The sequence below is a fragment of the Misgurnus anguillicaudatus genome, chromosome 20 (genome assembly GCF_027580225.2).
Source record: "Misgurnus anguillicaudatus chromosome 20, ASM2758022v2, whole genome shotgun sequence".
In the NCBI taxonomy this organism is placed as follows: domain Eukaryota; kingdom Metazoa; phylum Chordata; class Actinopteri; order Cypriniformes; family Cobitidae; genus Misgurnus; species Misgurnus anguillicaudatus.
The window spans coordinates 16,879,494-16,901,676 of NC_073356.2; the positions used below are offsets into that span (position 1 = coordinate 16,879,494).

Here is a 22,183-nt window from a genome sequence, read left to right on the forward strand (position 1 = left end):
TTCTCTGTGTAGTGTAGGATAATATCATAAAATTCTAGCCTTTTAAGCACACGTGCTAAACTGTTTACATGCTAAATGCTTATATATTCTGTATGCGAATGTTGATTCATACCAAAATGCTTTTTGTATAGTTGTGTTTGACAAATGAAAACGTCTCGGGTTACGTATGTAACGGTTGTTCCCTGAGGGAACGAGACGCTGCGTCTCCCTTGCCATACTTCCTGCGTCCCTGTAAGGCCATTTTTGGCAATATTTCAGATAGCGATATACTTCCGGGCTCCGGCGTCACCCTATCTTTATCGTTAAGTCTCACCATTGGTTGAATTTGATATACACATTCAGACGCACTTACCCCTGGAGGCGTCCCCGAAGTGTCACCGCAGGGACGCAGCGCTAGTTCCCTCGAAAGGGAACTGTAACAATGTACTTTAAAAGGTAACACGATGTAACCTTGCTCTCACTTAAAATGTGTCCCCACATTTCAACCCAGTCTCACCCCATGTCGTCAATATTTGACGACACTTGACCATTTGTCAATATGTGACGCGGAGGGTATACCTTTCGCGTCATTTTTTGACGAACTGGGGACTTCAATACTATTACGTCCGTTGCATTCTCTTCTCCTATTTTCTTACCATTTTCGCGTCGGTTTAGGGTTAGATTTACATAATGACATCCCTACCTAAACCTAACTCTAACCCCAACGCCAGGTGACAACTGTTTCTAACTCCAACGCCAGGTGACAACTGTTTAATTTCGCGTACACTGTTTAATTTCGCGTACACTGTTTAATTTTGCGTAATCTAACACTAAACCGACGCGAAAATGGTAAGAAAATAGGAGAAGAGAATGCAACGGACGTAATAGTATTGAAGTCCCCAGTTCGTCAAAAAATGACGCGAAAGGTATACCCTCCGCGTCACATATTGATGAATGGTCAAGTGTCGTCAAATATTGACGACATGGGGTGAGACTGTGTTACCCATTTAGTCCTTGAATTTGAGGGTATTGGACCTGGAAAGTCTTTGAAAGGTCCTTGAATTTGGAGTTAACTAAGGTGTGGGAACCCTGTCAACATACTGTGACATTATAGTCGTGATGTACCCTTCAACATTAAATTAACATTAAATTCATTACAATGTAGTTACAATGCTAAAAACAAAGTTGTGACTGCTGAGTTAGGGCTATATGCTAGTTAATGCTAACGATTAGGCGGACGTTTGAGGTTACAGTTACTTTTTGCTGGTCCAATGAAAAAACACAAACTTACCACTCAGAAACGTTCATTTTCAATCTCAGAATAATTGATTATTCCTCAAAATCTGCATCTTCGTCTGATACAGACTCAAACATAAGATCTTTTACATGCACTCAGAGCTACTGAACTAAACTGCTCTGAGAAACAGCCAATCAGAGCAGAGCTCAACATTATTATTCATGACTCTTTCAAATAAGATAATAATAGACCATTTCTTTCTAAGGGCAAATCTTAGGGTTGTAAATGGACATGTAAAAACATTTTTCTTAATCAAACCACATACCTTCTATGTAGATATCAGAGAACAATTTAAAATATTATTCCAATGCATTCGTTGGCACCTTTAACTTAAATGCGCATTTACAGTATGCAGTGCGTTCAGGCTGTACATTTTTGCAGACTATGCATTACCTGGGAATCCAACCCATCCTTCATTCTCTACCTACCAGTCTAGCTACAGGAAAGCCTGTGATTTTTTTTCAATTGAAAAATGCAAAAATAAAAGACATCTACTGTGCCTGACACATGATAGTGATGAAAACACTTGAAAAACCCACCAAGCTCTTACCCGAATCAGAAGCACGAGTTCGCAAAGAATGGACAGAATTAGAATTGGCATTAAAATGCATGAGACGGGGGTAAAATAAATGCAGCTGTGTTGTAGAGGTGTGGGTGGAGGAGAGAGGTTGCTTTGAGGAGCATATGGACGGTGATTGATGCGCATTAGCAGCTCATAAAAGCGGCTCATTAGGAAGTTCGGTCTCTTTTAGAGGCAACCGAAGGCCGACTACCTCCCGGCACACATGGAGCGACTCACACAAGCATATCCACAGAAGTGTTGGTGTCTATGAATACCTGGTCTTGTGACACATGAAAGTGAAGGGCAGAGCGATGTGAGCAACATGATCTCACAAAGTTCCGTGGGATAGTCACGGAATTTTGTGCTCATTTTTCCGTGACATTCTCACGGATCTCCGCATATTTCCGTGGCCCTGCCACGGACTTTCTTTTCCGTGGCATTCTCACGGATTGGTTACTTAACTGCTTTTTCCTATTTTCAAACCATTGTCGCTTCGGTTTAGGGTTAGATTTGGTGCTTGCGTTACTTTGTCACTGTAAGTATTGGTTTATACAATTTTTTCTGATGTATTCTTTTATATTTTCTAAACTTTAATCAATTGTCACCTGGCATTGGGGTTAGAGTTGGGTTTGGGTAGGGATGTCATTTTATGTAAATCTAACCCTAAACCGAAGCGACAATGGCAAGAAAACAGGACAAAACAGTTGAGTAACCAATCCGTGAGAATGCCACGGAAAAGAAAGTCCGTGGCAGGGCCACGGAAATATGCGGAGATCCGTGAGAATGTCACGGAAAAATGAGCACAAAATTCCGCGACCATGCCACGGAAATTCGTGAGATCAGGTTGATGTGAGACCCCAGGGGGTTGCGGCGCTGACTGGCTTCTGTAAGCACAGATCTCTTATGTGGGCTCAGTCAGGACCTCCCTTTACTGACAACAAGGTGCTTAGCGGAGACTTTGTAACTGCTTTTCAGAAGATGACTCTGACTGCCACAGGAGCAGTTTCACATTGTATGACCACAGTGGAGGAAAGTACAGTACATTACAGTAGCACCGAAAAGTCATTTTTGAGAATCAATTCATTTGAAATGTTGATTTTAATACACTTGCAAAAACAATGTGGTTCAAAAAACTAGAATTCTTTAGTCATAAAAATCATTTTGTATAAAACAATTGTTTATCACTTGCAATACCGGCTGTCCTCTAAAGATGCTAAACCCAAGAATCAATTAAATCCAAACAAAATCAGTACATTACAGGGATTAATGCATTGCCCCCCAAAAATGCATTCATTCAAAGCATTTTTATCTCTTGTGCTTTAAATCATTCTGGATGTTTCTCTCCGATCTAGAACCAAAGAGAACGGCTTTGAGCGGGAGCCTCTCCACCCCGAGCACCCCAGCAAGAGGCCCTGCACTATCAGCCCTGGGCAGCGCTTCAGTCCCTCCAACGGGCTCTCCTACCAGCCCAACGGCCTGCCTCACCCCACACCGCCCCCTCCGCAGCACTACCGCCTGGATGACATGGCCATCGCACACCACTACAGAGACTCTTACCGCCACCCCAACCACCGTGAGATCCGTGACCGGCCTCGACCTCTGGGTAAGAGAGGGTGGTTTATGATTATTCAGCCTGATCTCACGAGAGTTCTTACATATTTTACAAGTTAGCTAATTCGTATAAATTCATACAGAGTTAATTATGCAAAAATGTACAAAAAATCTAAACCTAACTCCGCACCTAACCCCAACGTCACATTGGTCAAGGCAAATCGTACCAAAACTTACGAATGTGGTCGTGAATGAATACGAATTAGCCAATATGTACGAATTCTCGTGAGATAGCGCTGGATTGTTAGAGCCATAAATGTCCAAAAGTTCTTACATTTTCCATAGCTGTCTGTTTGTCTGTCTGTCTCTCTATCTAATCTTTCGTGAGATGCCACATTAATAAACCATGCAGTGAAAGCCGCGCATGAAATTCTAGTCATCGAGACATTCACGCGAAAAAATTCGCGTCATGGGAGGGGCTTCTGCGACTCCGCTTGTTTTTTGCAATCACGTCACTACTAGAGCAAGCTCCTGATTGGTTAACGCGGCACGTTTTTCCGCCAAAGTTTAAAAATTTCAACTCGCGCGTTCAATTCGTGTGAACTAAATGCACGAATGAGGCGGAATTGCGTCCACCGGGCCGCACTTAACGCAACATTCGCGCCGCGAGACCTCCAGACGCGCGTCAACGCGTCTTCACATTGACTTAACATTTAAAATCACTCACGCTTGACGCCTCTACCACGGCTGGTCTGAACACAGCATTAGAAGTTAAATCAGGCAAGTCTTAAGCCCAGGATACACTGCACGATTATTGGCTGTCCCAGACGAAAGATTGCCATTGTGAAACAATCGTCACGATTTCTGTGATCGTGGCTCTTCATCTGTGTTCCTATGTCATACAGTGAGAGAGGTTCAAAGACGGTCTTGCATCCAAAGATAGCCTACGATAGTTTTCTGAAAGTGTGATTGCTGCTACGACCTGCATACAGGTATTTGTTTACCATGCTGGTGACGTTGAGCTAACGTGTGACGCAGCCGCCGAAGCTTCCATGTCATCATCGTACAGTCTACATGCCTGTTGTACCAAAGTTTAAACGATCCATGTCGCACAGTGTGATAAGGAAAAGATCTTATATGAGTGCAAAAATCCTGCAGGCTTTAGTCAGATCAGGAACATAAACTCTTTATAAAATTATTTGAGGTTTACATAAAAGCAGCAAGCTATATCGGGCTTAAATGTGCTAAAAATACTCAGGCGCGTTAGGAGGTGATATATGCAGGAGATATACGTGAGCCCGTCAGCTCTGTTTGGTACCGCATGGGGAGAGGGTGCGAGCGTGCCCGCAGGCACCACGGGTGATCCGAGTGAAGGATGAGGGCGTGAGAGGAATGAGGAGCGCATGAGCGATGGAGGATGTCAGGGAGCGAGTGAGCTATGGCTGAGAAACAGACGGGCACGACACGGCACTGAGGGCAAGCAAGAGAAATGAAGAATCAGGGCTCAAATAGTAACACGTTTAACATGCTCTGTCTCTCTGTGCTCTGTCTCAGGGATGCACGGCAGTACACGGCAAGAGGAAGTCATAGATCACAGACTCACAGACAGAGAATGGGCAGAAGAGTGGAAGCACCTTGACCATGTAAGAAAAGTAATAACATTTTTATTACTATCCAGTACGTGTGTGTGTGTGTGTGCGTGTGTGCATGTAAGAGAGAACGAGGAATGAAAACATGACATGAAAAGTGTGGAAACAAAATGAAAAATGTGTTTGCCAGTGCATTTCTGTGTGCTTGCATGTTTATTCCCTTAGGGAAGAAAAATCACAAAGGGATGAGATTCTGCTAAGGCATCTTTACACAGCTGAGTTAAGGCTGCTCTGAGCTACCACCTCTCAGATGTTTCTCGACTTTAGGAAGCTTGAACACCTCAACAATGTCACCAACTATCAGTTTTGCAGATATCAAAGTCTGTAAAGTGAAAGATTTCAATATGAACATTTTTGATTTTGATGATGTTATGCTTTCTTACCATATTTTAGGAGAAACATCTGAGACGGTGTTGATATATTAAGAAAAGACACAGCCAAAATCTGTTAAGCTATTAAAGGGCAACCTCTAAGCTATTGTATTTTCATCTGGGTGTGTTTTAGTGACTATAAACATAATCACTATTCAGTCTTAACCGTCTGGTATTTTATATCTAAATTAGTCTGTTTAGTTTAGAGTAATGACATGTTTGTAACACTGTACGTGTGTCTCCCCCACAGCTCCTGAACTGCATCATGGATATGGTGGAGAAGACACGTCGCTCCCTGACAGTTTTGCGGAGGTGTCAGGAGGCAGACAGGGAGGAGCTCAACTACTGGATCCGTCGTTACAGCGATGCTGAAGACCTGAAGAAGACCAGCAGCTCCAGCAGCAGTCAGTCCAGACAGCAGAGCCCCGCCAGTCAAGAAAGCAACAATTTAGGTACATAACATGTTCAAAAAAGGAAGTGCATCAATAATCTCTGCAGCACATGTTGACAGAGAATCACATTTTATACAATATTTGTGTATATGTTGTGTAAAAGCCGCTTAGCGCCACCTCCATCAAAAATTAGATAATAATTTCAATCGATCTGAAGCACCATTCACTTCCATAATATTCTTTTGTCCTACTATGGAAGACAATGGTGCTGCTGATTGATTTGGTTAGGGTCTTTCCTCAAAATATCTTGTAGCAACATGCGAGTGAGTAAATGATGATAGAATTTTTATTAGGGAGTTGAACTTGCCCTTTAAAGCCACATCCGATCAGCACCCCTAGATTTTTTTAAATGATTGACGCTCTGCATGTCAAACCGCTTATCAGCGGTCTGGTTTAAGAATTGACATCAAAACCTGACTCCATCTTTTTCTCTTTTCCAGACATTCACAGGGAGCTTCTTCACAGGCCTGTATCTGGATACGTACCCGAAGAGATCTGGAAGAAAGCTGGTTAGCATGCTCTCTTTATTGCTTCTTTTAAACATGCACACATAAGCACAGGTGGAAAATCAAAACTAAATCATTCAAAAAGAGCTTTTTCAAATGCTGACTATGATTTACAAGCTGTCTGAAATGTAATCAGTAAGTCAGTTAACTGTGTATGTGTATGCAGGACTGCAGAGTCAAATACAAAAGACACAAAACTTTGTAATACTTTTGAATATGGTTGTATTTGAAGAGTTTGGTTTCGTAACGTGATAAATGCCATTTAAAAAAAAGAGTTACCACCAAAATCAGTATTGTATCAGATCAGTATTAAAAAGTAAATCCTTAATTTTATGCAAAATCCGATATCCTCCGTGTTATTCTGTCATCTTTCTTTGTTTTTTCCTTAAAGGGATAGTTTGGCCAAAAACAATATTAAACCCATGATTTACTCACCCCCAAGCTGTCCGAGTTGCATATGTCCATTGTTTTTCAGACAAACACATTTTCGGATATTTTAGAAAATATTTTAGATCTTTCTGTTGATTAAATGTAATGTTACGGGGTCCAGCAATAGTCCACGACCTTCAAGTCCAAAAAAAGTGCGTCCATCCTTCACAAATTAAATCCAAACGGCTCCAGGATGATAAACAAAGGTCTTCTGAGGGTAATCCGTGCGGTGTTGTTGTAGAAATCTCCATATTTAAAATGTTATTAACGTAATTAACAACCTTCCGGTAGCGCCGCCATCTTAGAGTCATCCGCATTCAGGATGAGCGCTTACGCAGCATACAGCGGTTTCTCTGCTGCTGCTCTGTCCCCCGCCCTCCGAATTTGTCATACGTCACTAAGAAAAGTGCGTACACTACGCTAATACTCTCTCCTGAGTCTAAGATGGCGGCGCTACCGGAAGCTAGTTAATTACGCTTATACAATTTTAAATATGGATATTTCTACAACAACACCGCACGGATTACCCTCAGAAGACCTTTGTTTATCATCCTGGAGCCGTTTGGATTTAATTTGTGAAGGATGGACGCACTTTTTTTGGACTTGAAGGTCGTGGACTATTGCTGGACCCCGTAACATTACATTTAATCAACAGAAAGATCTAAAATATTTTCTAAAATATCCGAAAATGTGTTTGTCTGAAAAACAATGGACATGTGCAACTTGGACGGCTTTGGGGTGAGTAAATAATGGGTTTAATATCGTTTTTGGCCGAACTATCCGTTTAAACGCGACAAACGCCAGTCCTTCTTCTCTGCAGAATGCAATAAATCCGCTCAACAAATCACAGCGCACCATTCCACGTATTGTAAACAACAGTGGTGGCGCGTTGAATACACACAGAGAATCCTAGTTTTCCTCATCTACTTTGTACTTTGTGATCAACAAACAAACAAAAACAAAATAATCATTTTGATGGCATTGATAAACCTCGGGTGACTGAAAAATGCCGGCTGTTGCTTGTTCTCACACGACAGCATCAAGCTTCTGTCATGCTAACACATTGACCGCAGAGGATCTTATGAAAAACTTTCAATTATTTTATTCGAAGTCAACGAAAATAGAGCAGGACCAAACATTTTCTAGCTGATCGTTGTGAAAAAAGTTAAGCGACGACGTCCCAAGGATGACAGCAGCAATGACAGTGTTCTTAATATGACAAAGTAAGTGTTTTGATTAATGCCTTTCATATTTATTTTTTAAATCAGTGTATACCACTAGTCAACTAAATGAATATAACATGGCAAAGATGAATGCACATTTATATTATCTGGATGGAGAGAGCTTCACAACAACATTTAACTAGACCGAGATTCTGATCCTGCTTGTGTTTTACGCGATGGGTGAGTTGTTTTGATTCGTAACCCTTCAAAAAACGTATGCTATTATATTAATCACAACATTAGTGTGTAGATTGTAATCAGCGCGTCTTCCCGCGGAGGATATGCACATCAAAAGGTATTGTACAGCAATATAAATGGTAATTTTAAGACACTTCACAATAAGATTTGTACTGTCAATACATTATGTGAAAAATCATTGTAGATTGTAAGTTGAAAACTTAATTCTGAGCTGTGTTTACCATCGAATTTGGACTAATACTGTAATATCAATATGACTAACAATTTCGTTTTGAACATCACATATAAACTTACATAATCAAATAAACGATGTCATCAAACGCAACATTTATAAGACTTGATTACCTTATCCATCAATGTGATTTCTCGTTCTCGTCTGATATGGCTAAAGTTAAAGACTACAAATCCCACAATTCCACGCTGCTCCAGAGCGTCAGTAAACAACATCATTGTTTTTGTTTGATCTGGCGCCATCTTTCGGCGTGTGAAGTAGTGAGATCCCTCACGTCCTTCACCGCTGCAAGCGACAGCACTGGCACACATACGCACACACACACACACATCCACACACACACACACATACCCTTACTTACCCGTAGATGCCGCTCTTGGAGTTGCGGGTGCACACGCATTCCCAGTAGTGTTCAGTTTTCATCCAACATTCATACTTCCCCTCTGTTGTTTATACTGGATAAATCACACATACCCTTCGTCTATTTGTCTTGTTTTATTGTGAATTATTGTATTGTTTGTTGGTGTAATCGGGTTGCTGGCAGCTAGACGGGCGAACTCGAGCCATGGGAAGGCGATCGCTTATGACGTCATCAGTCAGCGCCGCGCCGGCGCAGTGAGCCAGAACCCGGTGAAACCATTTGTGTTTTTGTGTAGGGGTGCCCAGAAATTGAGATTTGGAAGAGAGAACAATAATTGTTATGTTATTATTGTTTTGATCATTATTTATGATCGGGGGTTTGTTTTGTTGTTATGTTATTATTATGTTGGTATTATGTTATTATTAAGTGATCTTAAAGTGGAAGATGAAGGAAATGTAATACCTACCTGGGCTATAATGAGGTAGCCCGAAAAAGGGGCGGAGTCTGGCCTTTATAAGCTGCAGCCAGACTCCAGTACAGGGCTTGTTTACCAAGTCGAGCGAGCGTGCTACTGCGGTGCCGTGAGCAAAACCTACCTGTATATAGTGGATACTGAGAGTGACTGTAAATATATTTGTACAGTGAATAGCGTTTTTACCTAAGTTTATTTTGTTTATTATTTTTGTCATCATTGTTTTGGTACTTTGGGTTATTCTTTTTGAGTCACTGTATATATATACCTCACTGCTGGAATACTTTGGTGCACGTATAAATAAACACCACCTTACTCTGAAGAGTACTTACGGGTTGAGCCATCATTTACCATCATTTTTTTGAATCATTACAAGTCCGATATATCACATTTGGTGTCAGAAGTGGGATGGCTACCCGTAAGAAAGCACCAAAGGGAAAGAGGCCGGGTCTGCGTTCACACGCAAGAACGGAGGCTAAGGAGGACAAAGCTTGGGACAGCATGACATCAGGGGGAGAAGAGGCCTCAGAGGGGTCAATAGCTGAGCTCCCTGGAGCGCCTAGCAAACCCAGCGAGTCCCGCGGCCCTTTCACAGCAAGCCTGGCGGGTCTGATGAGGGAATTCCTCGACGCACAGCAAGCCAGGGAGGAAAGGTATGTGTCAGAGCTACAGGGGCTTCGAGAGAGCATCCAGCATACAGTCAGAACAGCCCTATCCCCGAGTGATGGTGGGAGTTTGCGGATGGATCTACCGACCCCTGGATTTCGGAGAGTATCCGCAAATGCAACCAGACAACACCCACAGCCAAGCTCGCCTATACGCAGAACGGAGACACCGGTGCCTGCCCTACAGCCAGGGGACGACATCGAGAGCTATCTGCGGCGATTTGAGCGACTGGCCCGAACATGGCAGTGGCCTAGAGAGGAGTGGAGTTGTCGGCTGGTGCCATTACTGACAGGTCAGGCACTTGAGGCTTACCTCGCTATGGATGAGGACCTCGCGGATGACTATGATCACCTGAAGGATGCATTGCTGGAAAAATTCAACATCTCAGCAGAAACGTATCGGCAACGGTTCCGGGCAACAACGGTACCAGAGGGTGAGTCTCCAGCAGAAACCTATCATCGTCTGCGGAATCTTTTCAACCGATGGGTACGCCCAGATCTGCATACGCCAGAGGAAGTCGGTGAGCTGATCATCTTGGAGCAGCTGCTTCGAGTACTTCCTTATGACAGCCGTACCTGGGTGAAGGAACACGAACCGGACTCAGGACTGGCAGCGGCAAAGTTGGCGCAGCAGTACATGAATGCCCATCACTCTGGCCCACGCACCCAACCAGCTAAAGGTAAAGCACGTTTCTCATACTCTGATAAGCTGCAGACTGAACCTAAGACTGTAACATCACTTGAACCTAAGACTGTAACATCACAAAAACTGATTTGCTTCTCATGTCAGCAGCCGGGGCACAAAGCTGCGGTGTGCCCGGCACGTAAATCAAAGCTAACAGGGTTTTGTTATGCTCCCAGAGAGGAGAACACTGAAATAGACACTGATATGAGTCAAAATAACAACATGCTTTTGGACATTACAGTAAATGGACATTCATTGAAAGCAATGCTGGACACTGGTAGTGTACTTTCATTGATTAAATCATGCCATGTTTCAAATGTTGACTATGCTAATACCACTGATGTACAATGTGTTCATGGGGATGTAAAGAGGTATCCCAAAGCAGAAGTGTTAGTGGGGGTACAAGAGCAAATGTATCTGATGAATGTAGCAGTAGTTACAACCTTACCAGCAGACATGATTTTGGGGAGAGACCTCCCAATTTTAAGTGAACTGGTTGTTGATCAGGGAAACCGGGACACTGATGATATGATTGTGAATACTATGCCACCAGTTGGTTCATTTTCTGTATTAACCAGGGCCCAAGCTAAGGCAGGTCTGCAACCACTGCCAGACTTGGATGGTAGTCTGTTGCAGGGTGGGACCAAAGGCCCAAGAAAAACACGTCGGCAGCGACGAATGTTGAAATGTCTGGGTACCCCAGTCCCCAAACCTAATACCGAGGGACTTAATGTTACTGATTGGCAGGTTCCAGAAAACATAGCTAAGCTACAAAGGGAAGATGTGACCTTAAAATCACTGTTTGCAAAAGCTGAAGGGCAACAAAAGCCTAGTGTGGGTGAAGATGAATGTGTCATTCATGATGATATTTTGTATGTTCAAACTAATGATGTTTTACGTCTGGTGTTACCATTGTGTTGTAGACCTCTTGTCTTACAGCTTGCACATACCATTCCATGGGCAGGACATCTGGCACAGCAAAAGACATACACTCGCATTAGTTCACGCTTTTACTGGCCTTCCATGTATACTGATGTACAAACATACTGCACTACATGCTACACATGCCAAAAGACCAGTGCTGGGCGTCAGCGGGGTAAAGCCCCCTTACACCCATTACCTATCATAACCACCCCTTTCCGCCGCATTGCCATGGACATTGTGGGGCCACTGGAGAAAAGCAGTGCAGGACATAGGTACATTCTGGTCATCTGTGACTATGCCACACGTTACCCCGAAGCCTTCCCACTCCGCACCATCACCACACCAAAAATTATACATTCTCTCACCCAGCTGTTTTCCAGGGTAGGCATCCCAGACGAGATCCTCACGGACCAAGGGACGAATTTCACCTCTAGCCTGATGAAACAGCTACATCGGCAGTTGGGCATCACGGCGATAAGGACCAGTCCCTATCACCCACAGACAGATGGACTGGTGGAACGCTTTAACCAGACGATGAAGAACATGTTACGGAAGTTCGTAGCAGACACAGGTCGTGACTGGGATAAGTGGCTACCCTTTGTTCTATTTGCTTACAGGGAAGTACCTCAAGCTTCAACTGGCTTTTCACCATTCGAACTACTGTATGGCTGGCAAGTTCAAGGACCACTGGACATCCTAAAAAAAGCCTGGACAAAGTCTACAGCTGATTCGGAAGAGAGAAGCATTGTGCGGTTCATCCTGGAGATGAGGGATCGGCTAGAAAAGTATGGAGAACAAGCCAGAGAGAATCTTCAGGAAGCACAAGCAGCCCAGAAACGGTGGTATGACCAGCAGGCCAGGATGCGTCAGTTCCAACCTGGACAAAAGGTGTTGCTGTTGTTACCGACTTCGACGAACAAGCTTCTCGCCAAGTGGCAAGGACCATACACCATTGTGAGGAAGATGGGGCCTGTAACATATGAGGTACTTCACCCTGACAAAAGACGATCACACCAGACCTACCATGTGAATCTCCTTAAAGAGTGGAAGGAGGTAAAACCCCCAGTTACATCACTGATGGTAAGAAGTGTGAACGAAGAGGAGGAGGAAGCTGTACCAGACATGAGGCCACAGCGAGACCCGGCAGTGGTAACTTTAAACCATTTGGAAGGACCAATGCAGACTGAATTACAAGATCTTCTGGACAAGTTCCCGTCATTGTTTCAAGCAAGGCCTGGACGAACGGAGCTTGTGCAGCACACCATCCACCTCACGAACACTACACCATCCAGACAACGACCTTATCGGATTCCAGAAAGGCTGCTAAACCCCTTAAAGAAAGAAGTCGAAATGATGAAGGAGTTGGGTGTCATTGAAGCATCGACAAGTGAGTGGAGCAGCCCACTGGTCATTGTGCCAAAGAAGGACGGGTCATTGCGTGTCTGTGTCGACTTCCGTAAGGTAAATGCTCAGTCAAAGTTTGATGCCTACCCTATGCCCAGGATTGACGATCTGTTGGAACAGATAGGACAGGCACGCTACATCACCACACTGGACCTGTGTAAGGGGTACTGGCAGGTGCCCCTTGATCCAAGTTCCAGACCCATTACTGCCTTCCGAACACCTACTGGACTGTACCATTTCACAGTCCTCCCCTTTGGCCTGCATGGAGCACCAGCCACTTTTCAACGTCTGATGGACCGAGTTCTCCAGGGCTGTGAAGCATGGGCGGCTGCCTACTTGGATGACGTGGTCATCTACAGCCACAGCTGGACGGAGCACCTGGACCATCTGAGACAGACCCTGGAGAAAATCCACGCAGCGGGGCTGTCCTTAAACGTCACTAAGTGCGAGTGGGCAAGGCGGGAGACCAACTATTTAGGGTATCATCTGGGCAATGGTGAACTGCGACCACAGGTATGCAAGGTAGAAGCAATACGGCGTAGTCCTAGGCCTAGGACGAAGAAGGAGGTTCGATCCTTTCTTGGGCTCGTGGGCTGGTACCGCCGATTCATCCCAGACTTTGCTACTCTGGCAGCACCATTAACGGACTTACTTACAAAAGCAGGGAAGAACCCGGTGGAGTGGACCGAGGCCTGCGATGGGGCATTCAGTGCCTTGAAAGAGAAGATGTGCTCTGAGCCGGTGTTGCAGAGCCCTAATTTTAATCAGCGATTTCTAGTGCAGGTGGATGCATCGGACAAGGGAATTGGTGCGGTATTGGCCCAAGGGCCTACTGGAGCAGAGAAACCTGTGGTTTACCTGAGCAGGAAGCTGCTGCCTAGAGAAACCAGGTACTCCACCATTGAGAAGGAGTGTCTCGCCATAAAGTGGGCACTGGAAAGCCTACATTACTACCTCCTGGGCCGGGAATTCGATATGGAGACAGACCATCGGGCACTCACCTGGATCCACACCATGAAAGACCACAATGCACGGATTACCCGATGGTACCTAGCCCTCCAACCATACACCTTCCAAATCCGACATTGCCCTGGAAGGAGAAACCTTGTGGCCGACTACCTGTCTAGGTTCTCAGACAGTACGCGGCCTGGAGAGGGGGGAAATAATGTGAAGTAGTGAGATCCCTCACGTCCTTCACCGCTGCAAGCGACAGCACTGGCACACATACGCACACACACACACACATCCACACACACACACACATACCCTTACTTACCCGTAGATGCCGCTCTTGGAGTTGCGGGTGCACACGCATTCCCAGTAGTGTTCAGTTTTCATCCAACATTCATACTTCCCCTCTGTTGTTTATACTGGATAAATCACACATACCCTTCGTCTATTTGTCTTGTTTTATTGTGAATTATTGTATTGTTTGTTGGTGTAATCGGGTTGCTGGCAGCTAGACGGGCGAACTCGAGCCATGGGAAGGCGATCGCTTATGACGTCATCAGTCAGCGCCGCGCCGGCGCAGTGAGCCAGAACCCGGTGAAACCATTTGTGTTTTTGTGTAGGGGTGCCCAGAAATTGAGATTTGGAAGAGAGAACAATAATTGTTATGTTATTATTGTTTTGATCATTATTTATGATCGGGGGTTTGTTTTGTTGTTATGTTATTATTATGTTGGTATTATGTTATTATTAAGTGATCTTAAAGTGGAAGATGAAGGAAATGTAATACCTACCTGGGCTATAATGAGGTAGCCCGAAAAAGGGGCGGAGTCTGGCCTTTATAAGCTGCAGCCAGACTCCAGTACAGGGCTTGTTTACCAAGTCGAGCGAGCGTGCTACTGCGGTGCCGTGAGCAAAACCTACCTGTATATAGTGGATACTGAGAGTGACTGTAAATATATTTGTACAGTGAATAGCGTTTTTACCTAAGTTTATTTTGTTTATTATTTTTGTCATCATTGTTTTGGTACTTTGGGTTATTCTTTTTGAGTCACTGTATATATATACCTCACTGCTGGAATACTTTGGTGCACGTATAAATAAACACCACCTTACTCTGAAGAGTACTTACGGGTTGAGCCATCATTTACCATCATTTTTTTGAATCATTACAAGTCCGATATATCACACGGCGCATTTTACAAATTGTATCTTTAATAGATTTATAGCATTTTGAAAAAAATAAAAAAAATTATCAGTTTTTATAATAAATATTTGAAAATCAAATTATGGATTTGAATTTTTAATGTTATTATAAAGATGCTATGTGAAAGTTTGTAACAGAAAATAGTGGTTTTCATCTTGTCACTTTCTTGGTATAGAAAACACTATTTCACCGAAATTAGTCAAAATGGATTTATTGCGTTTTGAAACCAAACTCTTAATTTGTTAACATTAGTAAATGCATAGACTAACGTGAGCAGTACCATTAATCAGCATTTATTAATCTCTGTTAAACCCCTTAAACTCTAGGATTCCACAAAATTGGAAATCGGGTCCAAAATTTAAATCGATTTTTTTATCAGTTTACTCTAAAGTGTATGTGGGTCTTTCAAATTCAGGCATGCCCAATTCTGCAAAAAATAAATTATACTGCATTAGTAGTTTGCGTGTACAGTTATTCATGTTAGTTTATTGTGCATAAACTAATATTAACAGATACAACTTTTGATTTAAAAAATTTATTAGTAAATGCTTAAATTAACATGAACTAAGATTAATAAATGCTGTTGAAGTATTGTTCTTTGTTAGTTGATGTTAGCTAATGCATTAACTAATATTAACAAATACAACATCATTGTAAAGTGATAACCAAAACTAGGGGTGTGACGAGATCTCGTGCGACGAGATCTCGCGAGATTTCTTGTGGAGGTGAAATGCTGGCCGTTTCCCAAATAAAAGACAGCATCCTTCGGAGGTCGCATTTTTAAACTGCATTTACTTCATAAAGACTGTCGTCTTAGAGACTATTAACAATTCTAAAGTTTACTAATTATTTAGTTAATCGCAAATTGTTGTAATATGCTCACGACTTGCGAATGTAATGCTCAGTTAATGATCTGAAATAAACCTTGATGACGTATGCAGCCTGCATATGCGACCTCCGGAGGATACAGCTTTCTGTTTGACCCTTTTACAGTGCATGCATTATATTTGTCTTTTACTGCGTTTGCTTTTTTGTTTGGGTTTCCAATAATGTTCGTTTGGGAGCTCGTGTGAAGTCTGAGACACGTTGTGTTTGTCTGTTGATCAGTGTCAGATGTGAAGTCTCAGCAGATTAAACCCTCACAGTTTACATGATTTAATGTCTGCATGTTCTTGCTCAAAAATAACAGTAGCTGTATCATTTCTATTGTAAAGAAATGGACATATATTAAATATTCAAATGGATTTAAACCTTGTTTGGCTAAAAATAAGCGTTTCTCTCCGTCTAAAGTGAAAGTGAAGATAGCGTCCGCAAGACGAGTCCACTATCGCCCCCTGCAGGCATTTGTTATAATACATACATAATGCTTTTTATTTAAAGACCACAAATGTTATGTTTGTTAATGTAATGTTGTTTAATGTAACTTTTAATCTAAGTTTTAATACTTTATTAGAGCCAATTATTATTGCATCTTCGTTATGATGTAATTTTAAATGTTACTGCTCACTTGGGTCTTTTTTATTACCCAAAAATAACAAATTACCTTATTATCAGTTAGCAAAATAATTGTTAGGGCCAGTCCTTGATTAGTTAAAACATTAAAAAATAACGTGATTTCAGTTTCTTATTCATTTATTTTATCATTGAGGGTTTCTTAAAAAGTGTACAAATATTGCCTCGTCTCGTTCTCGTGAATCCAATCTCGTGTCTCGTCTCGTCTCGTGGATTAAGTGTCTCGTCACACCCCTACCCAAAACTGATTCTAGATTATTCGGGGCACCTTGCTGTTGTGTTTGCTTGGGTCATAAATCTTCTCCACATTTTCAAATATGCAATTTAAAGCCTAAAAAAGCCATTCACTATTATTATTTTTCTTTTCCTCCGTATTTCCTCCGTATTTACGTAGTTGGAACTTTTTGGTGAAAAACTGAGACACTAAGCAAATTTCACAGGCAAGGCTTGAAATTTTCACAAAATAAACATCAGTACAGCAGTATAATAATAAATGAAAAAGGATGTCTTTTAGATCTCTACTATAAATATCAGTTATGAAAAATTAACCACCATTAACAAAAAAGATTCAGCATTCCTACCGTCCAACCACAAAAATATGACTTTTCCAGACTCCCCTACAATGACAAACGTATGTCTGTGTTTGTGTAATGTTGTGTAAGCCTTGCGATGGGCAGTTTAGCGGTTGGCTTTCACTGTAAGCGCCTCCACACATTCCAGCAGTGATGTCAGATCATAAAGCTCTTTTATTGCTCTGGCTGAACAGGACACATAAGTGCTTCCAGCCTTTCCAGCACTTTAGCACTTCTGCCATTAACCGTGCAACAGGAGCCGCCCTGCTCTCCACGGCACTCTGTTTTATCACAGCGGAGGAGCTGGTTAAAAGACGGATAAAGATATTAAAAGGCTTTGTTTAAAGAGCAGCTGATCTGTGTGAAATATGACAAGTGATGGATTTTGTAACAGCAGATTGTTTATCTTGGCCTCTGCCCGCTATTACGCGACAGACGCATCTGTTAAGGCAGCCTGTCCTTGCTGTGTGGTCTTAATAAGAGCAAACAAACCTTTTCACCGGGAATATTCAGCCATTGCAGCACCACCATAAACAGATTGAAAATCCATCTGAAGATCCAAATAGAAATGCAGTTAAATGTATCAGGGACGTGTTGCATTTTCCGTGACCTCAGCTCGCAAAGAAGAGCGAATTTGTGCACCAAACCGCTGTGGTTTCAAAATTCAGTCCAATTCTGATGAAATGCGCCTGGCTTTATAATCCTCTGTATTTAAGACTAGGGTGGAGGGTCTGTGTGACCACCACCATCCGTTTCTGCAGATCGAGGAGCTGAAGCATTATCGGACATGACGGTTAAGTCTATTATGCGGCATCGTATGTCTCTAGCGATGGTCGCGCTAACCGAGAGCAAAATAATGACACGTTTGTTATTGCAGAAAATTCATTTGCAATGTAGTAAAAGGTGAATGGCCTTTTTTCAGAAAGACTGTGTACAGTAGGTGATGAATATTCAAGCCTCTTTCTTGCACAGTGCCATATCCTGATCTGCATGGGCCTTTGGGGCGCAATTGAAATGCATAATTTAAATATAAATTGCCCGATTTGCATATGCAATTAGTCAGGCTGCAGCCCTGAACAATGAAAACAAACAAACACAAAATAATGCCCTAGTCTGCTCTTAAGTTTTTAAGCCAGAAGTATTTACGGTTAATGGGATAACAATGTAAAATGTATAGATAAAGTACAAGTACACAGAAATTCATTTGTACTTCAGAGAGAGAAATATCAAGGATTATCTGTAATCTGTTCTGTGCATTTCTGTCAAGTTGGTGCTTTGATGTGAAACAAAGCATTTTGCTTGTTTATTTCTATTCAACTAACCCAACTAAAGCCTATTCAGATATAAATTGATGTTTCTAATGAATCCCCGGATTAATTTGAACAAAATATTTCAATAGGATCAATTAAACATGGTAAAATCATTATGAAAATGCCAGAATTATCAATTTAGTACTTTCTTTTTAGCCTGTTGGGTATGGATGAATAAAAATCTCTTATTGTTGTTTTAACTGATAATTCTGGCACATTTAATACTGAATTACTGTATAGTGGATCAGCGAATCGTAAGGCTACAAAGCTTGGGGCTAATTTATTTTTTGCAAGAAATAAATTGTCAAATATAAGCTGATTATATACTTTTTGGTCACAGTGCTATGCAGTTAGTTGACAATTATATTTTTAAGTTTTAATACACTGTAAAAATGACTCTTAAAAAGGGACTTGAATGGTGTAATGTAGGTGAGCAGGATCATTGAAATCAAATGTATACTCTCTGATTTGAGTCTAAATATAGAGACAGTTATAGCAGCCTGATCTCACCGGAATTCGTACATATTTTACAGGTTGGCTAATTCGTATGAATTCGTACTAAGTAAATCGTACAAAAACGTATGATTATCTTAAAAAAACACCTTTCACTGCCTCTAATCCTAACGTAACAGGATTGAACGCAAATTGTACAGTGTGGTCGTACATATTCATACGAATTAAAATAAAAAATAAAATGTTTACGAACTGCCATGAAAATGTGTTGGTTATAGATAAGCTATTTAAAACCACATTTTTTACGATTTGCTTTGCCACGTGACGTTGAGGCTGGGACGGAGTGTAATAATTTTATTTTCTAATAATAATACGTTTTTATACCATTCACTTCGTACAAATTCATATGAATTAATTAACTTGTAAAATACATAGAGTACGAACTTCTGTGAGATCAGGCTGGAAATATCAGTATGCCTAACCATTGGCAAACAGAATTTTTTTTTTTAAATGTACTTCATGTAACATTTATGGGTCAATGGCGTGACGTTAATTATTTTGTGTCCGTATGGTTAAATTAAATGTGAAAAGGGTTAAAATTTCAAAATAAATTTGCAGATTACTTGCATACATTCTCTTTTTTGAGGACCAAGTCTAAAATTTCTGAATATTTAAGAATATTTGGGGGATAATTGCAAAAATGTCAATGTGGTGTAACCGTGCCGTGTCAATTGGTGTAACTAGTATTTTTTAAATGAAAATATAAATATATTCATAAAAAATGTGGAATAAAATACAATCATCTAGTTAAGTGTAATATGTTTTTTACATACATTTTTACATCATTTTTCAAAGATTATTTAGAAAACAGAGCTGTTTTTAGCATATGTCAGAACAAATATTACAAAAATGCATTAAAATTTACATTTACATGATATTAAATTTTTTATGATTAAGCTATACATGCCATCAAGATGGATACAATATTTAATATTTTTAATTCTTTGGCACAATTGGCGGTTACACCATTTGACATTTGCAGGTCCATTCAGTAAAAATTATGCAAATGTAATTTTTTATTGCATAAAATTAACATAAATACACTATGGGGTGGTTTCCCGGACAGGGATTAGACTGGCCCTAGACTAAAACATTTTTAAGAGCTGTCCAAATTAAAAACAACTTGCACTGGCATACCTTTAAATACATCAGTGCCCTTTGCTTTGCCTCAAAATACACACAGGTAATGTTTTTAGTATGGCATGTTTATTAAAACTAGTTATATTTCCTAAATAAGCTAATCCCTGTCCGGGAAACCGCCCCTATGTGCATTGAAATAAACCTGATGCGTGCTTTTAAAACAAGTTTTTTTTTTTAAGATTTTTGAATTTCTTATCTTGCCAAACCATTTTTGTCACTGACCCTTATACTAAATGGTTTCATTGAAAGCTGTGAGCTGTGAAATATCTGTGACCACTAATGTCTCCAACAGAATAGCAAAAAGAGTTTTTTGATGAACCCACCTCTTTGAATTTTCTATTATTTAATATTTAAGCTTCCAGTTAAATTTTTATTTAGATGCTGCATAAAGCATGTTTTAAGTTACCTGAGAAAACTTGTAGTCTGTGCTTTCGGGCACCTAAAATTGAATTGCATTTTCTCTTCAGAAGAAGCTGTGAATGAGGTGAAGAGGCAGGCCATGTCCGAACTGCAGAAAGCCGTGTCGGAGGCGGAGCGCAAGGCCCATGAGATGATCAGCACCGAGCGAGCCAAGATGGAGCGCACGGTGGCCGAGGCCAAAAGGCAGGCGGCGGAGGACGCGCTGTCAGTCATCAACCAGCAGGAGGATTCGAGTGAGGTAACAGCTTGTACGCCTACCGCACATCATTATTTTGTTACTGAACAGCTGCAGTGTTCAAATGCTGCACAATGAATCATTTGGATGGTAATGTATTCCATAATTTATTATATTTTGCATTAGATATCATCTTTGGGATTGATGGATCCTCTTTATTTTATAACTGTTAAATCCTAGACATGATTTCTCGTCCTAGTTTGTCAGCTTGTTTTATTTCCACGACTTGTGTTTGATCTCAATATGGAAACATGGTTGGAAATTTGTATAGAAAAGGTGTCCCACGTAATTTCTCATGTAGGCCTGTGTCTCGCAGAGCTGTGGGATATAACATTGCATTTATCACCTCAGGCAAGAGTCGAGGTTTTCCTACTCTAAATGAAACATGTGGACATTTAAGGTGGTTCTGATTTGGATGGGGAAATTGGGAAGGGAGCGGCGAGTGTCTGGGCACAGCGGGGGGACGACTCGTTTAATCAGTTAGCAGAGAAAGGCGGCACGCATCTGAGTTTAATTGCACGAGCCGTGTTTACGCACACTTCTCCCCAGAGGATTGCGTCGGTAGCCGATTTTAACTCCGGCTTTCCGTCTCTGGTACGCATTCAGGACTTTGTGATAATTGCACTTCTGTGGCCTGGAGACAAACACAAAGAGGCCACACTGGTAACCTGAGAGCCTGCGCCATCTCCGAGCGATGTAGTTAACCTGTTACAAATGTGTCCTCACGTAGCTCCATGTGGAACTGGGTAAAATGACTCCGTTTTACTTTTTTCCCCGAGCTTGCTCATTATTTCCATGTTTTCAAAGCAGGGAGATCCAAAGAAAAATAAACCAGAATTCTCTGTTTAGACGTACACTCAAATGGGAAATGTTTGCTGTTAATGAGCCGAGACTTCCACTTGGTTTTCTCAAAGGTCTATGCATCTATTATTTCCTAATTGGGATAATACCCATGGAATAGAGAGCCCAGATTGGGAATGATATTTATTTGAGTGGTGAGAGTCAACAGGGACCCGGATATATGATATCTGGTTCATGATTCGATAATATTGTAATTCTTCTATTGTTAACTTCTCAAGTCATATCTTTTTAGTAAGGGGGCGTGCACACCAAAGATTTTTTACACGGCTGAAACGCCCGACGGACAGCTTTATTTCAGCCGACTGCCTGCTTTCTTCAGCTGAGCGCTTTGGTTGCTGTGATACTTCTGCTTTGTTTATAATGCGGCTTTCACATAGGGTGCGGTGCGCACTGCGCTATGAAATCCATTCATTTCAATGGCTTGCGCCGAGCGAGGGTGGTTTGTTGTTGCGTCGAGCAAAGTGCGAGCGCAGCGGAGGCAACTTGCGCTCACGTCGCGGTCAAA

At 41.7% G+C, this 22,183-nt stretch overlaps 1 protein-coding gene across 6 annotated transcripts in view; it reads left to right on the forward strand.

Moving 5' to 3' along the window:
* The window catches only part of runx1t1 (RUNX1 partner transcriptional co-repressor 1), a 116,490-nt gene that overhangs the window by 89,665 nt on the left and 4,642 nt on the right, over nt 1-22,183 (forward strand). For 4 of the 6 annotated variants that reach the window (XM_055219773.2, XM_055219772.2, XM_055219768.2 and 1 more), the window contains exons 6-10: nt 3,191-3,441; nt 4,944-5,041; nt 5,660-5,861; nt 6,302-6,370; nt 20,630-20,820. In XM_055219773.2, coding sequence (XP_055075748.1) covers nt 3,191-3,441; nt 4,944-5,041; nt 5,660-5,861; nt 6,302-6,370; nt 20,630-20,820 — 811 coding nt within the window. The remainder of the gene's footprint in view (nt 1-3,190; nt 3,442-4,943; nt 5,042-5,659; nt 5,862-6,301; nt 6,371-20,629; nt 20,821-22,183) is intronic. The other 2 variants (XM_055219769.2, XM_055219770.2) reach the window with 2 other exon arrangements.